Below are 16,742 nucleotides of genomic sequence, written 5' to 3'. Positions count from 1 at the left end.
ACTCCTGGGTTCTCTCCCTGGCTCTGGGAGGGGAGTGGGGGCTAGTGGTTAGAGGGGGAGGCTGGGAGACCGGACTCCTGGGTTCTCTGGGGGAGGGGAGTCAGGACTCCTGGACTCTCTCTCCCACTCTCTCCCTGCGCAGCATCCCATTCAGCCCCTTTCACTCCCCACACACACACGCTCCTTTCTGGGGGGGGGGGGTCCCCGATCAGAGAGTTTGTACCGCCCCCCTCCCATTGGATAATCTGCATGCCACACTTCCGGTTATGGCCACACACCCCCGCCCTTCCACCGTGCTGGGCACGGCACGCCACACTTCCTGCGGTGCTACCCCCAACCTCTTCCCGCCCCCCAACAGCCCACCGGGGAGCAAGGTTCCTACCTTTGCAATCAACTCCCCTCCTCCGCCCCACCCCAGCCCCCAGGCCCTGGAGTCTAGCAACCCCCCCACCCCCAGCCTGGTGGCAATAAATCCCCCAGGGCTGGAGGCCTGCTGGGCTATGGGGGGGCGGGGTTAATATCCCTTTAAGCGGCTCCTTTGCTTTGCATTTCTCCCCCCCCTTGTCTTCTCCTCCCTCTGGGTCCTAGGGGCTGACTCATTCCGCTCCAGCAGGGAGCAGGGACCAGCAGCTCGAGCAGCAGCAAAGAAGAGGCAGAAGCCAGGTAAGGCGGAGATTAACCCATTGCAAGCCCCCCTAACGGGTGCATTCGCGCCAGCTCTGGGGAGGGGGCGATTCTCCTTTGCCCCCTGCCCCCCCCCCAAGGGGGAGAGCCTCTTCCCCTGCTCCTAGCCCCAGCCACTTGGCGACCCAGCCTTGCTCCTTGCCAGCCTGGTGCAAACCAGCCCCGGTAGCCCGCCAGGCGCAGCTTGCAGGGGCCCCCAGCCTGGGGTCGCCTCGGGGGCCCACCGGGGCAGCCGCTCTGCAAACCCTTCTCCTGCAGGCGGGCTGGCCTCTCCTCCCGTGGTCCTAGAGAGAGCCATTTTGCGAGCTCCCTGCCGCGACCTCTCTCCGCCTTTGCACGGCTCGGGGGGGCGAGGGGGGCGACTTTCTTTGGCCAAATCTCTATACTTCAGTGCGGAGAAGGAGACAAACACCCCCCTCCTCCCCTTTTTTTTGGGGGGGGGGGGCATATGCTTTTCCAGCATCTCTCTCCTTTGCATTGCCTCCTTGGGGGCGGCGTCTCCTCCCTTGGTCCTAAAACCAGCCATTTTGCAAGCGCGGAGCCGTGCAATGATTGCTTTGGAAGGGAGCCTTCCCTTTGCAAAACGCCTCACCTTGCAAATCGCTCTTCAACCCCCCCTTCCCCCCCGCCAGCCACGTTGCTTGGCTTGTGTTGCAACCTATGCAACTCGAGCCCCGCTCGCTATTTGTCTCCAGGCTCGAATGCACAAAGAGGGGCGAGTTCCCCTTGGCAATCGCGTCCTACCTCCTAGCCCCCTGTGGGTTGCATTTCCCACCTTCCCCTGGTCCTAGCTACAGCCATTTTGCTTTGCAGTTTGAGCCACGCAGAAATGCGGCCCATCTCTGTCTCCTTGCGCTGTTCTTTCCCTGTCTCTGCAGGATGACCCCCCCCCCCACCTTTGCACCGGTCTCGTCTCCCCCGGTCCTAAAGACAGTCATTTTGCAATTGCTTTCTGCCTCCCGGCAGGTTCCAATGCTAAGCAAGAAATAATGCACAAAATTCCTCGGAGGGAGAGCGGAGGCTACTCCCTAGAATGGCAAATACCGGCAAACTGCTGCTCTCCGGGGCTGCCCTAGGTCTCTGGCCCCCTAGCCCTTGCAATTCCTGGTCCTAAAGAGACCCGGTTAGCTTTGCTCATCGGTGCACCTAAACAATCCATGCCCCCCGACCCCATGTTTGCTGCGTGTCTGCCTGCTCGTTGCAACAAAGACATCTGTGCTCCTGACTCCCTGTTTGCTCCTCGTGCTTAGGGCTACTAAAGCAAAGGGGTTCTGGTGTCTGCATTTCCTTTGCATTCTCAATATGTTGATAGCGAGCAGATCGAGGGACGTGATCGTTCCCCTCTATTCGACACTGGTGAGGCCTCATCTGGAGTACTGTGTCCAGTTTTGGGCCCCACACTACAGGAAGGATGTGGATAAATTGGAAAGAGTACAACGAAGGGCAACGAAAATGATTAGGGGTCTAGAGCACATGACTTATGAGGAGAGGCTGAGGGAGCTGGGATTGTTTAGTCTGCAGAAGAGAAGAATGAGGGGGGATTTGATAGCTGCTTTCAACTACCTGAAAGGGGGTTTCAAAGAGGATGGCTCTAGACTGTTCTCAATGGTAGCAGATGACAGAACGAGGAGTAATGGTCTCAAGTTGCAATGGGGGAGGTTTAGATTGGATATTAGGAAAAACTTTTTCACTAAGAGGGTGGTGAAACACTGGAATGCGTTACCTAGGGAGGTGGTAGAATCTCCTTCCTTAGAGGTTTTTAAGGTCAGGCTTGACAAAGCCCTGGCTGGGATGATTTAACTGGGACTTGGTCCTGCTTTGAGCAGGGGGTTGGACTAGATGACCTTCTGGGGTCCCTTCCAACCCTGATATTCTATGATTCTATGATTTTTCAGTAAGTCTTGGAGCACTGGGGAAGTGCCAGAAGACTAGAAGACCAGTAATATAGTGCCAATTTTTTAAAAGGGTAATCTGGATGATCCGGGGACTCCTGACATTACCCTGGGCAAGATAGTGACTGGATTAATAAAGAATTAAAGGAGTGTAATATAATTAATCACCAGGGATTTATGGAAAATAGATCCTGTCAAACTAACTTTGATTTTTTTTGTTTATAAGATTACAAGTTTGGTTGATAAAGGTAATGGAGTTGATGTAATATCCTTAGACTTCTGTAAGGCATTTGACATGGTACCATACAACGTTTGATTCAAAAAAACTAGAATGCTATAAAATGTACACGGCCCATTAAGCGGATTAAAAACTGGCTAACTGATAGGTCTCCAAATATAACTGTAAATGGTGAATCATCGTCGAGCGGTTGTATTCCCAATATGGTCTCGCAGGGGTCGGTTCTTGGCCCTATGCTATTTAACGTTTTTATCAACGACCCTGGAAGAAAACATAATCATCACTGATCAAGTTTGCAGCTAGCGCCAAAATTAGAGGAGTGGTAAATCATGAAGAGGCCCCGTCACTGCTACAGAGCGATCTGGCTCGCTTGGTAAGCCAGGCTCAAGCAAACAATGTGTGTTTTGATGCGGTTCAATGTAAATGGATCTGTCTAGGAACAGAGAACGCAGGCCTTACTTACAGAGAGGGGGACTCTAGGGAAGCAGTGACTCTGAAAAAGTTTTGTAGTCATGTGCAGTGGAACAGGAGCTCCCAACGTGACACTGTTGCCAAGAGAAAAGGAGGACTTGTGGCACTTTAGAGACTAACAAATTTATTTGAGCATAAACATTCATGAGCTACAGCCGATGAAGTGAGCTGTAGCTCACAAAAGCTTATGCTCAAATAAATTTGTCAGTCTCTAAGATGCCACAAGTCCTCCTGTTCTTTTTGCAGATACAGACTAACACAGCTGCTACTCTGAAACCTGTAGCCGAGAGAGTTAATGCAATCCTGGGATACATAGACAGAGGAATCTCGAATAATCTACAAATATCTATATGGGGAACAAATATTTAATAACAGGCTCTTCAGTCTAGGAGAGGGAGGTCTCACGTGTTCCAATGGCTGGAAGCTGAAGACAAGTTCAGACTGGAAAGAAGTTGGACATGTTTAACTGTGAGGGTAATTAGCCATTGGAACAATTTAATACAGGTCATGGTGGATTCTCCATCACTGCCAGTTTTAAAGTAAGATGGATGGATGGATGAATGATCTGGGGGATGTTCTCTGGCCTGTGTTATCCAGAAGGACAGACTAGATGATCATAATGGTTCCTTCTGGCTTGGGAATCTAGTCATCAGTGCTGGTGTCAGAGGAAAGGCTGAGTCCATTGAGATGAGCAGGAAATAGCAGGGCCGGCTAATAAGAGGCAAAAAGCCACAAAGAGGAAATAGACCTGAGCTCTTAATTTTAATGTCCCTGAGCCCTTTGGGGAAACTGATTTGTGCCCAGGAAACTTTGGTGCTTTATCTTCAGGACAGAGCGTCTTTAAAACGCAGTTTAACTGCGGAGGACATCAGTTAAAGAATCCAGGATGCTGAGAGGAGACTCCTCTGTCTGTTACCGTGCCCTGTCAATGTGTGCACCATCTGCTGGATGGCTAAATCCACTAAATATTGTGGGCCCTACAAAACTAATGAGACCTTTTGTGGCCTCATTACAATTCTTGACCTAAAAAGAAAAGGCAAATAGATGACCCTGAAAAACAGATCTGTGGTGATTTTAAGAATATCGCTCCTTGGAGTGGCAAAACAAACGTCTGGCTCTCCATTTGAACACATGCCCTTGTTCAGCACCCACAAGTGCCTCACAATAGACTCGCAGCCACGGGAGTGTATAAATACCTGGTCAGCCCTCTGTGTAACCATGTCCCCTTTGTCTGCAGCGTTGGAGTGCTGCCAATTGACCTGTTGGTATTAGAAGTGGGATGATAAACTGTTGACCTATTCTACATGCAGGGGCTCATGGGATTATAAGGATCTGAATCTACGTTCTGTGCAGGCCAGTGGTGGAATTATACTTTCCTGGTTTAGTATCTACCTATTTTAGATACTTACCTGGCTCCCATTGCCGTAGTATATCAGCACCTCACAATCTTTTAGATATTTATGCTCGCAACCCCGCTGGGACATAGGAACTGCTATTAAGCTCATTTTACAAATGGGAACACTGGGCCCAGAGAGAACAAGTGATGTAGCCACGGTCACACAAGGTATCTGTGGCAGAGCAGGGTCTTGAATCCAGATCTCCTGAGCCTTCAGTTAGTGTCCTAATGGCTGGTCCATCTTTCCCGTCCTGTATGGCTCCATTGGTGGTAGTGGTGGGATTATATTTTGCTAGTTTAGTCTACAGGCAGCCATAGAGCAGCTAGAGGTGGGATTATACCTTTCTAGTTTAGTCTATAGGCAGCCCAATAGCTGCACTCATAGTAAAAGCAGGATTATACAGTACTAGTTCAGTCTATATGCAGCCCAGTGGACACACTAGTCTGAGCAGTGGAATTTTTCTCTAATGCACATCCCAGCCATCGTACTGTATCCCAAGGGGGGGGGGGGTTTGATCTCGCTATGGACCCCTCCTTGTAACCCTCCCCTGCCTTCTCTTTCAGAGAGCAGCCCCCTGTCCCTCCCCCGCAAAGATGGAGGAGCCCGAAGTGAGCATCGTGGTGAAGCTGGAGGGTGACTCGGAGGAAGAGGAGGAGAAAGAAGAGGCTGTCAGCTATGCCAAGTGCGGCCGGCGCTACAAGTGCCTGGCGTGCAGCAAGACCTTCCCCAACGTGCCGCGGGTCCTCCGCCACGCCAAGTGCCACGCTGCGGGGGGCACCGCCACAGCCAAGCACACCTGCCCCAGCTGCGCCAAGGCATTCCCCGACCGCTCGCAGCTTCACAAGCACCAGCTGAGCCACTCAGCCGAGCGCCCCTTCCAGTGCCCGCAGTGCTCCAAGGCCTACAAGACGGCGCCGGAGCTGCGTAGCCATGGGCGCAGCCACACGGGCGAGAAGCCCTTCATCTGCCAGGAGTGCGGCAAGGCCTTCATGCAGCCAGTGTGCCTGCGAGTCCACATGGCCCGGCACACCGGCGACCTGCCCTTCCGCTGCTCCCACTGCGCCAAGGGCTACGGCACGCTCTCCAAGCTGAAGATCCACCAGCGAGCCCACACGGGGGAGAAGCCCTACACCTGCGGCGAGTGTGGCAAAGCCTTCGCCGACCCCTCGGTCTTCCGCAAGCACCGGCGCATCCACGCCGGCCTGCGCCCCTACCAGTGCGGCGCCTGCCAGAAGACCTACGCCGAGCTGAAGGACCTGAAGAACCACGAGCGCAGCCACACCGGGGAGAAGCCCTTCCTCTGCTCCGACTGCGGCAAAGCCTTCTCTCGCTCCTCCTCGCTCACCTGCCACCAGCGCATCCACGCGGAGCAGAAACCCTACCGCTGCGGCCAGTGCGGCAAAGGCTTCACCCAGCTCTCGTCCTACCAGAGCCACCAGCGCACCCACTCCGGGGAGAAGCCGTTCCTCTGCCCGCAGTGCGGCCGCATGTTCTCTGATCCCTCCAGCTTCCGGCGCCACCAGCGGGCCCACCAGGGCGTCAAGCCATACCAGTGCGACAAGTGCAGCAAGGCTTTCCGCCAGCCGGCCGACCTGGCCATGCACCAGCGGATCCACACCGGCGAGCGCCCCTACAAGTGCCTGCAGTGCGACAAGACCTTCGTGGCCTCCTGGGATCTCAAGCGGCACCAGCTGGTGCACTCAGGCGAGCGGCCCTTCCAGTGCGGGGAGTGCGGGAAGAGCTTCGCCGAGCGGGCCAGCCTCACCAAGCACCACCGGGTGCACTCGGGCGAGCGGCCCTTCAAGTGCGGTCGCTGCGGCAAGACCTTTGTGGTCTCCTCCAGCCTCCGCAAGCACGAGCGGACCCACGGCGAGCGGCGGGGCGGCGGGGAGGAGGAGGAGGAAGAAGAAGCAGGAGCCGCGGCCCGCCACGTCTGCCGATTCTGCGGGGCCGCCTTCGGCGAGGCTGCGGGGCTGCGGCGCCACCAGCGGGGGGAGCACCCGGAGGCGGCCCCCGGGGTGCCCACCTGCGCCGAGTGCGGGGAGGCCTTCGCCTCGCCCTACGACCTGCGCAAGCACGAGCGGCTCCACCCCGGCCTGCGTCCCTTCCCCTGCCCCGAGTGCGGCAAGGGCTTCTCCGACCGCGCCGGCCTGCGCAAGCACGAGCGCATCCACTCCGGGGTGCGGCCCCACGCCTGCCCCCGCTGCGGCAAGGCCTTCCTCGGCGCCTCCGACCTCCGCAAGCACCTGCGCACCCACGGCCCCGCCCCCAGCCCACCCCTCGACGAGGCCGCCCACCCCGCCAATGGGCCTGGCGGCTGCCTGCCAGAGGAACTGCGCCCGTCCTCCTGAGCCCCTGCCCCCCTTGGGGGGGGGGGCTCTGTGTGCCGCTGGGGCCCCTCCCCGCTCTGGGGGGTGTGGCTTCTTGGTAAACCCCCCCACAGGTGGGATAGCCCTCTGATCCCCCTTGGGCTCCTTGCCCTCCTCAGCCATCATGGGGGTGTGGGACAATGCTCCCAGGCACCAGCCCTCTAGAAGATTATGGCTATATGTCCCGTCCCCCCCCAGGACTCCTCCCTCTCCTGAGTCCCTCCAGGATATGGCTCTGAGCCCCTAAGCCCCACTCTCTCAAGGACCATAGCTGTCTGCTCCCCTAGAGCCCCATGGGGGCGTGGCTCTGTGCTCCCGGGCTCCTCCCCTTCACTCTAAGGGCGTGGCTATTGGACACTCCCTCCAGGTGGTGTGACTGTCTCATCCTCTGGGCCTTTCCCTCGGCTGATCTCCCATGGGGGGTTGCTTTTTGTTCCCCAAAGGGGGGGGCCTCTACACAGAGCCTCCTTTTCTTGTCCCTCCGCTCCCTTTACAGCTGGGGTAGAAGGCGGGGGAGATTATGAAAGGAGGACAGCACAGTGGCTCAGTGCCCCTCCCTTCCCCAGGGGGCGTGGCTGTGCTGGCCCCTCCCTTCCCCAGGGGGTGTGGCTCTCTGCCCCCAGGCCCCGCCCCCTCAGACATGGCTGGCTGGTGATACGCGGTCCGCATGCGTATAAGTCTGCGGGAGAGAAGTGGAGCAATGCGTGAGAGCAAGGGGCTGATTCGCTTCTGGGTGTGGCGGGGGGGAGCTGGAAGGGTTTGTCGGGCCGGGGGGCTCGAACTGCAGGTAGGGGAACTGCTCGTGGTAGCCGCTGACACAAGCCTCTTTGTAAACTGGCCTCCTGCCGCTGCTGTGAAAAGACAATGAAATAAACCCCTCTTTTTGTAGCCTGGGGGCTTGCTGTGATTCCTCCCGTCCCGGGGCTGGGGATAGAACCCAGGAGTCCTGGCTCCCAGCCCCCGCTGCTCTAACCTACTAGACCCCACTCCCCTCTCAAAGCAGGGGCCAGAACCCAGGAGTCCTGTGCTGGGGGCTGGACCTGGGGTGGGCCTTTCCTTGAAATTGGGAGACTCTCACTCAGCCCTCAGCTGCCTGCCTAAACCCCTCCCCTTCCTGAACCCCAGGGGATGTGCCTGTATGGTCCCTAGCCCCACCTGCTCGCACAAGAGGCGTGGCTGTGTGATACCCCCATGGGAGCATGATTGTCAAGCCCTCCTGCTCCTCGCCCTTTCTGGGGCTCTTCCCAGAGGCTCCTTCCCTCCCAGTGTCCTGTCTCTAGACTTGTAGGGCTTGGCTGTCTCATCCCTGGGGCCCCTTCCCTCTCTCTGCAGTCCTGGGAGTATGGCTCTCTGCTCCCAGGCAGGGTGGGACCCTGATTCCATAGCCACCCCCCCTCACCAAGAGGATGTGGTGATCGCTGCTCCTGGGCCCCTCCTCCAAGGGGGTGCGACTCTGAATTCTCCTGGCCCCTCCCCAGTTTATTTCCCATGCCTTTGTTCTGCCCCCTGTGACGGGATCCCCAGGGTAGAACCTTGAACTGGGGCACCTCTGTGTCCCCTTAGCTCTCCCACCTGGGCTGTCTCTTACACCCAGCTAAATTGCATGAATGCTCTAATTAAACAGAGACCGACGCCAACAGATCTCCCGAGCCTTGCACCCCAGAAACATACATGGCTCAAGAAATTCTCTTGAACGGTGCAAGCTCATTAAACTTAGATTTGAATCCAGGAACTTTTCTCACCCCACTGGGTGTTCCAGGCAGTTGACAGTTCTCTGTACACAGGCCGGGTTCCCTTCTCAGCCTGGGACCAATCTCCCCAGTTCAAAGTCTTTGTCTTCCCAACGATGTTGAGATGAGGGAGGAGAGAGGCCAAGTGGTGATGTCACTGGGAGTCTGGATTCTTCTTGATCGGCCATCAACACAGGTCCGGCCCAGCCTCATGTAAATGCGTCTTGTTCGTTGCACCTTTGTTGTCACCAAGAGGCTGGCTGTGGGTATTTCACACTTGCCATGCATCTCAGAAGGAAACATATTGCAACACTTGATAACATCACCTACAACGATAGCACTTGCCATTCAACAGGATATTCATGTTCAACAGAGCAAGACTTCTTAAATGATACCTCACAAGGCATGTATTGCACAAAACATTTCATTGTCATATCACAGTGTTGAATATGGGGGTTCCCGGTTGTTATTTTGAGGTACAGTGTGTCACACCCCCACCCCCAGCTTGTATCTCCAGGAGGGGAAGGAGACAAAAGTGGATGGGGGGGCATGCTGGGATGGAGTGTGGGAGACCCCTGGTAGAATATATGGGGATGCAGAAAGTAGGGTGACCCCTGGCAAGATAATGGGGGTGCAGGGTGATAGGGGTCCTACCAGCAGGGGGTGAAGGAGTGAATAGAATCCCCTGATGGGGGATTATGGGAGCTGTGGGACCCTGAGGTTGGAGTCCCAGGGCATGAAAGGGTGGATAGAACAAAACATGGGAGGACAGAGAAAGAAATCTAAAACCTGCTCTATAGCAACCAAGGGACATTGTCCCCCCCAGTGCCCAATTTCCCCACCTCCGCCCCAGCCTGCCCCACACGGCCAGGGCATTGGGCTTGCTCTGGATTTACACAGGGATCAGAATCCTTGCCTTATTCCACTGGCATCAGTGGGGTGCTCTTTATTTACAGTGGGGTCCCTGAGGCACTAGGTGCTGGCCCTAGTGTGGCACTAGGGGGCTCTGTGAAGCAGGGTGGGGGGCTCAGCACGGGGCACTCTCCCTGGGCAGGCAGTGCTGGCCCCAATGCTCCAGTGTAGCACTAGGGGGTGCTCTGCTGTGGGGTCGAGGCTCAATAGGGGACACTCTCCCAGGGCAGGTAGTGCTGGGTTTGTCTCACTCTGGTTTCCTTTGCAGCTTCTCTAGCTCCTCATACCTTGGGTTGAGACCCATGGGAGCCACGTTTGATCCACCACGGGGTGGAACAATTGCTGGCCACAGCTTCCTGCCCAGCTGGCTGTGGCTGGGGGTGTAAAGGGGGCAGGAGCTCAGCGCTGTGGGGAGCGTGAGGACAGCTGAAACACTGAGAACACAGGAGATCTTTTGCGGTGCCTTGATCCATCTTCAAAGCACGTCTCTCCCAGCAGAGACACGGACCAACCCAGGCTGCCGACAGGCCCCGGAGCCGAAATATTCTTCAGCTCAGTTCCTGAGGCAGGTGAGTGATAGGTGGGTCTGCTCAGACCCCTTCTGAGATTGGGAAACTCATTGCACCAGACCCTGCACAGACCTCAACCAAGGTCAGGGACCCCATCGCACCAGGTGCTGCACAGACCCTGGACGAGATCGGGGACCCCATCGTACCAGGCGCTGCACAGACCCCGGCCGAGATTGAGGACCCCGTCACTCTGGGTGCTGCACAGACATGAACCAAGATCGGGGTCCCTGGTCCCTCTCTGCTCTAACCCACTCGATCTCACTCCCCTCACAGTGTGACAATAGAACGCAGGAGTCCTGACTCCCCCCAGCCTCCATCCTCTAACTCACTTCACCCCACTCCCCTGCCAGAGCGACAAAAGAACCCAGGAGTCCTGACTCTCAATCCAGTGCTCCAGCCACTAGACCACGTTGCCACTCAGCTTTTGATCATTAATTTACGTAGTTGATACCTTTCATATCAGGGGCATCTTACAATTTCAGGCTGTTTGATTTTCTCTTGGCAACAAAGCAGTGAGGGACAGCAGATCTGGACTGAGGAGCACCGGCAAAGTCGGGGCGGGGAGGGACCCCAAGGCTCGGATTGCAGGGGGTTGGGGGCTGGCCAGAACCAAGCAGTCCATATTCAAATGCGTTTTTCCTGCCTGGTTCTGCTGGGGTGAGTTCAAACATTTACTGTCCCCTCCCAGTCCGAGCCTGCAACCCTGACAGGATGCAGAGCTGTTACCCTTTCCTGCCCCACAGCCAGCATTGCTGTACAGTTCCAACCCAAGTTGAAAACAATTCAAATCAACATTGAACACAGCATCCCTTGTGGTTAGTAAGGGGAGGGATGCAAAGAGAAGTGTGAGGTGCTCAAAGGGTCTGGGGCAGAAGGAAGGGGACAGGATACCAGAGTAGATGGGGCCCATGTGTCTGTTCTCAGGTGGCAAGGAGGGGGCAGGATACTGGGCTTGATAGGCCCATGGGCCTGATCCAGGGCAAAAGGGAGGGGGCAGGATACTGGGCTAGATGGGCCCAGAGTCTCTTCTGGGGCACCAAAATTTCCTGCTCTCTTTCCCCAACAGCCACAGTGTAAAGATGGCAGCGCCAGAGAGAAACCCCATAAAATGACCCTCCATCAGCGATTAAACATAACCAAACCCACCACTCGGCGTGGCTACCTGGGGGCCCCAGCAGTTTCTACAGCAACGCCCGTCACGCCTAGCGGGGCCCAAGGTCCCGCTGCTCTTGCTGGCTATAAAAGCCACCACTCGTAGCCACGGGGTGTGTGTGTCTTTGCACTGCCCACTAGTGGCCAAACCCAGCCACTACCTTGGCTCACTAATTATAAGCCACAGAATCTGTCCAAATTGCAACGTCCTTTAATAGCCCCATTGAGGAACCTGCAATGACCCATTATTATATAGCACTCTGCAGAGTGGGTACATGAAACTATACCTCCTCCTCATAGTTAGTGCTGGTATTACAACATCTGGGAAATAGGGAGGGGAGGGAATTGATGCAAATTAGGTAATCTGTCATCAAACATGCAAATGAGGCATCAGGTCATTTGTGTAATGCCACCAAAGTTTCTAGAGCCCACGGTTTTCATGGGTGTGCTATAGAACATGGTAGATGTCATGGATGGTAAGTAGATGTCTCTGTTGCTACAACAGAGTTAACCAATGGAACTGCCTGCCACTGGATTGTCACTAATTCTGGATCTCTCTCTAATTGTCACTAATCTCTGTTTCTCTCCCTCTAGGGGAGTTCAGAGGCAACGGCCCTTCCTGGGTGGGGGAACCCATCACATCAGCCATGCCCAGATTTGGTGCCTTCATCCCCCTCCTCCTCTTCATCTTCCCTGGGGCCTCCTCCCATTGTCACACAGGCACGGTCAATGAATGCAAGAAGCACACAGCCTTTGTGCCCGGGCACAGCTTGGCAGGAATGGGCATCGATGTGACCACGATGGCCAGAAAGGGGGCCTATCTGGTAGACAGCAGCCTCTGGCAACACCAGGATGGTACCTGCACCCTGTGCCGGAACCGACTTCAAGAAGGGCAGTGGCAGAGGCTGCCACTGGCTGTGGAGGACTGGAGGGTCCACGTCTCGTGCCCCCGGAAGCTGAACAGCTCGGTGCAGCATTCGGCGATGGGCATGATGGAGTCCATGGGGTCCCCGGTGAAGAACGACTGGAAGGTGGGGCTGGACGTGCCTGTGAAGCCCAAGATTAATGTCCAGGTGGTGCTGGCCGGATCACACTCCAACCTGGCCAATTTCGTGGTAGATCATATGCGGAAGGACAAATACAGCTTCGCAAGCCATGAGGTCTCCTGCGGCTATTACAGGTGAGAGCCAGCCTGAGTCAGTAGGGCTCATCTGGAGTTGGGATCACAGCAACACCACAAAGTGACACAGGGCCTTTCCCCTCTAGTGGGCTCTGGTTCCCATCTGTCGCCAGGACAGGAAACTAGCTGGTTTAGGGAAGTGGGGAAGAGGGAAGAGAGGCCTTTCCCCTCTAGGGGGCACCAGCTCACATCTGGGACAGGCCAGCTGTGGGGGATTTTCATGTCCTATGTGTCAGGACAGCCCAGCGACCTGCTGTGGCCAGAGCTATCAAGCAGCTGGCAGTATCCCCAGCAAGGTTGTGAAGTTCAGCACACTGGGTAGTTGCATTGAATAGGAACCACCTGCTTATACCCTTTCTTCTGGGATGGCTGGGGTGTTAGGATGCACAGCTAATGATCTCAGCTGACTCACCGGGCTAAGCACACTCCTCGCCATGTGTCCCTGACCAGGTTCCAGGTCAGCGAGAGGCCCCCGCTCACCAGCCATTTCACTCTGGCGCTAGAGAACCTCCCCGAGCAGTACAACAGCAAATCCAAGCTGGAGTACCAGCAGCTAATCGGCAACTATGGCACCCACTACATATCCCAGCTGCAGCTAGGGGGCCGGGCACGAGACGTGACGGCCGTGCGGGTCTGCGAAGCGGCAATGAGCAGCTTGACTGACGACGAGATCAAGGACTGCTTGAGCATGGAGGTGGGTGTGAGTATCGGAATAGGCTCGGTCAAGGGTGGGTACAGCAAGTGCGAGGAGGAGAAGAAGAAGGGGAAGGTCAAGGGGAGCTTCCATGAGACGTATCGGGAGCGCCACATGGAGGTGGAGGGAGGAGAGAGCACGACTGACGTGCTCTTCTCCGGGAGTGATGCCACGGTCTTCTCAGCCTGGATAGAGAGCCTCAAAGCCAACCCTGGCCTGGTGTCCTATTCACTGCACCCCATCCACATCCTGCTGGAGCAGGACGACCCCAAGCGAGAGGCACTGAGGCAGGCAGTGAGTGAGTACATCCTTGAGAGGGCCCTGTGGAGGAATTGCACCCGAAGCTGCCCCCCAGGGACTCAACGCAGCACCCATGACCCCTGCTCCTGCGTCTGCCCTGGAGATACCGTGACCAACACCATGTGCTGCTCACGGGAGCGCGGCCTGGGGAAGCTGATAGTGACAGTGAAGAAGGCCAGTGGCCTGTGGGGGGACTACTTTACTGCTACGGATGCCTTTGTCAAGGTCTTCTTGGAGAGAAGGGAGATACGGACCGGCACCATCTGGAATAACAATAATCCCATTTGGAATGTCCACTTGGACTTCGGTACTGTCCACATCACCAGCACCAGCAAGATCCGCATAGAGGTCTGGGACGAGGACAACAAGTGGGACGATGACCTGCTGGGAAGCTGCGACATCCCGCTGGAGTCTGGGGGGCCCCACCAGAAGGACTGCTACCTGAACCATGGCCGCATCTGGTTCCAGTACAGCCTGCGCTGTGGGCCCCACCTCGGGGGCCGGACCTGCTTCGACTATGTCTCCCAGCCACCCCAGCAGAGCACAGCCAAGGGGAAGGAGATGGAGGCCTTCTGGTCAATAGCACTCCCTGTCCCCCAGAGCATTTCCTAGCTCCCGCTCTGTTAACGACTGAGCTTCATGCTATTACTCCTGCTCAGGTATTGGTGTTTCCTATACCCAGAAGAGACGGTCTGCTCCTGTGGCCCGATATCCTTACAGCTCCCTCTGGGAAAATATCCCACCATGAACCGCCCATTCCAGATCCATCAGATCAGCCTGTCCAATGATTCTAGCCATCCAATGTGCCCATCTAACCAACAAACCAAAGCATGTACCTACTGCATCCAACCTCTCTGCCCCCCGCATTCAGCCAACCAACCAACAAATTGTTGCATTTAGTTTATCCAAGGTATTCAACCAGTAAACCACTGATTGGATTTAGTGTATCCAATTTATCCAACCAACCTATCAAAGAATGTGTGACGTTCATCCACCATATCCATCCCTCCAACCAACCAGTGCATATATCTAGTGCATTCAACATATGCAACAAATCAACCAATGAATGTATCCAGTGCATCCAAACAACAATTGAATTTATCTAGAGCATCCAATGTCAAAAGCCAGCCCGCCAGCCAACCAACAAATGAATGTGTTTAGGATGTCCACTGTAACCAACCAACAAATGTATTTATTGTATCCTGCCAACCAGTGTATCCAATGTACCTAATGTATCCATCCAGGCAACCAACCAGTGTATGTACCTCGTGCATCTGGTGTATCCACGCAACTAATATCTTATGTACGGTCCAACCAACATGTGTAGCCAGTGCAACCATCCAACCAATGAATGTCAAGTTCATCCAGTCAACCTATATTGCAGGTAGTGCAACTAATCCACAACCCCATCCACCCACTGTAATTACCTGTCTAGTGTATCCAACTGAAAAGAGATCATCAGGAGCAAAGCTCAGTCCCGTCCTATTGTGGCATCAGGGATTAACCCTCTGCAGAAACCCGCAGATACTCCAGTGATGGGCAAAGTTCTAAACACCCAGTGGGATGGGCTCCTGGAGGGAGGATTCATTAGAGGGCTGTTCCCTCGCTGTCCTTTCTGTGGCTTTCCACAATTATCCAGTACATTTGGGGTTAACTATCTCATCCTGAATGTGCAGGCCCCACCCACCATCTAGCTGGATGTTCCATGCTCAGATGATCAGCAGAGATGATGCGACATCACTTGCCATTGGTAGGATTCAGAGTGAACACCCACAAGGACATGCCACAGGCCTATCGGTTCAGGCTATCAGCAGGCTCAGGGAGATGGCATTGCATTGGGGTCACACTGGCAAGGGAAAATTCCCCCTACTTCTGGGATTAAAGCAGCTTCCTGGCTTACTCCTACCTGCATCTGTGAGAGCCTAGATTAATAGCTCCATGGTGCTGTTAACTGGTAATGAGGGTTGTTAACTCTGAACCCAACTGACCATAAATTAAATATCTCCAGCCTGTTAAAATGCCATGCAGCTTTGCATCTCCACCACAAAATGATTTGCTTCTGGTAGGATTTCAGCTCTCTAGATCTTTGCAAATGTATCTCCTTGCTTCAGTAAACATTTGTGAAAGCAAATTTCTAAGCAGGAAGCCTTGTGATTCTTCTAACCTCAGTAGGCTGGACCTAGATGTAGAGTAGAAATGAGTGGCTGCAATATACACTTGGGAGATGGGCCGTGCCAGCTAGGGCCTTGTATTCTGCAGCCACTGGGTGTGAGTTGGGGCAGAAGGAGGCTATGGAAAGATCCTCTCCTCTTGGAGCCAGGGGAGGGGGAGCTCTAGGCTGGGCAGGAGCAAGGCATGGTAAGACACGGGAGCTGAATAGCTGGATGAATTTGCTGCAATTGGGAATCCAGTGTAATGTGGCTAACACCAACCAAAGGGATTGGCTTCTGTCCAGGACAGAGTGGGGTGGGTGGGAAAGAGATACAGGGAGATGGGCCGTGTTAGTAATGGGCATTAATATCCCCCAGCTGATATTTGCAAGACACTGCTATTGCCAAGAGATTGAGGAGGGAATATGAGGAATCTTCCCTCTAAGGGGATTCAGCTCTCATCTGGCTCTTGGGCAGGGGGATTGGCTGGCTCAGGAGGCTGGAGAATGGGACCCAGCCACCCCAGCAGAGCACAGTCAAGGGGACGGAGGTGGAGGCCTTCTGGTCAATAGCTCTCCCTGTCCCCCAGATCATTTCCTAGCTCCCGCTCTGCTAACGACACTGAGCTTCATGCCGTTACTCCTGCTCAGGTATTGGTGTTTCCTACACCCAGAAGAGATGGTCTGCTCCTGTAGCCCGATATCCTCACAGCTCCCTCTGGGAAAATATCCCACCATGAACCGCCCATTCCAGAGTGTTTCCCCTGTAGGGGGCGCTGGTTCTGATTTGGCCCCACGACATGGCTGGCTCCGGAGGCTGGGGAATTAGAATAATATTCTTCTAATGGTGCAGCTCTGATTCCCTCCAGCAGGTGGTGGCCTGGGACTCGTGCAGCCCCGAGCGGGTTGATCAGCTAAATCGATCTTGCAGGTCGTTGCATGGAAGGTGTTGGGGACGGGGGGAGGCTGTGAGCTCCTGATCTGCCCCTGGAATGAAGGCTGGGA

The 16,742-nt window shown here is 55.2% G+C and overlaps 2 protein-coding genes across 3 annotated transcripts; both read left to right on the top strand.

Moving 5' to 3' along the window:
- The first annotated feature begins 417 nt into the window (after nt 1-417).
- On the top strand, nt 418-7,939 carry ZNF668 (zinc finger protein 668). The gene is made up of 2 exons (XM_038405873.2): nt 418-663; nt 5,246-7,939. The coding sequence occupies exon 2, from the start codon at nt 5,276-5,278 to the stop codon at nt 7,031-7,033; it is 1,758 nt and encodes a 585-aa protein (XP_038261801.1). The 5' UTR covers nt 418-663; nt 5,246-5,275; the 3' UTR covers nt 7,034-7,939.
- Nucleotides 7,940-10,110: 2,171 nt separating this feature from the next.
- LOC119857510 (perforin-1-like) lies at nt 10,111-16,498 on the top strand. 2 transcript variants are annotated; one of them, XM_043517175.1, is made up of 4 exons: nt 10,111-10,262; nt 12,009-12,594; nt 13,045-14,149; nt 16,289-16,498. In XM_043517175.1, the coding sequence occupies exons 2-4, from the start codon at nt 12,062-12,064 to the stop codon at nt 16,337-16,339; spliced, it is 1,689 nt and encodes a 562-aa protein (XP_043373110.1). In that variant the 5' UTR covers nt 10,111-10,262; nt 12,009-12,061; the 3' UTR covers nt 16,340-16,498. The 2 variants fall into 2 exon arrangements, with proteins under 2 accessions (XP_043373110.1, XP_038262493.1); XM_038406565.2 differs by lacking the exon at nt 16,289-16,498 and having other exon boundaries at nt 10,112-10,262; nt 13,045-15,719.
- The last annotated feature ends 244 nt before the right edge of the window (nt 16,499-16,742 follow it).

This window comes from Dermochelys coriacea, chromosome 6, assembly GCF_009764565.3.
Source record: "Dermochelys coriacea isolate rDerCor1 chromosome 6, rDerCor1.pri.v4, whole genome shotgun sequence".
In the NCBI taxonomy this organism is placed as follows: domain Eukaryota; kingdom Metazoa; phylum Chordata; order Testudines; family Dermochelyidae; genus Dermochelys; species Dermochelys coriacea.
The sequence above is the reverse complement of the archived record's forward strand: the minus strand, read 5'-3'. Positions and strand labels throughout refer to the sequence as shown.

Coding starts and splice junctions, on each gene's coding strand:
- LOC119857510 (XM_043517175.1), top strand. CDS start 12,062: ATGCCCAGATTTGGTGCCTTCATCCCCCTCCTCCTCTTCATCTTCCCT. Junction 12,595..13,044: donor GTCTCCTGCGGCTATTACAG/GTGAGAGCCAGC, acceptor GTCCCTGACCAG/GTTCCAGGTCAGCGAGAGGC. Junction 14,150..16,288: donor GCACAGCCAAGGGGAAGGAG/ATGGAGGCCTTC, acceptor AAGGGGACGGAG/GTGGAGGCCTTCTGGTCAAT.
- ZNF668 (XM_038405873.2), top strand. CDS start 5,276: ATGGAGGAGCCCGAAGTGAGCATCGTGGTGAAGCTGGAGGGTGACTCG.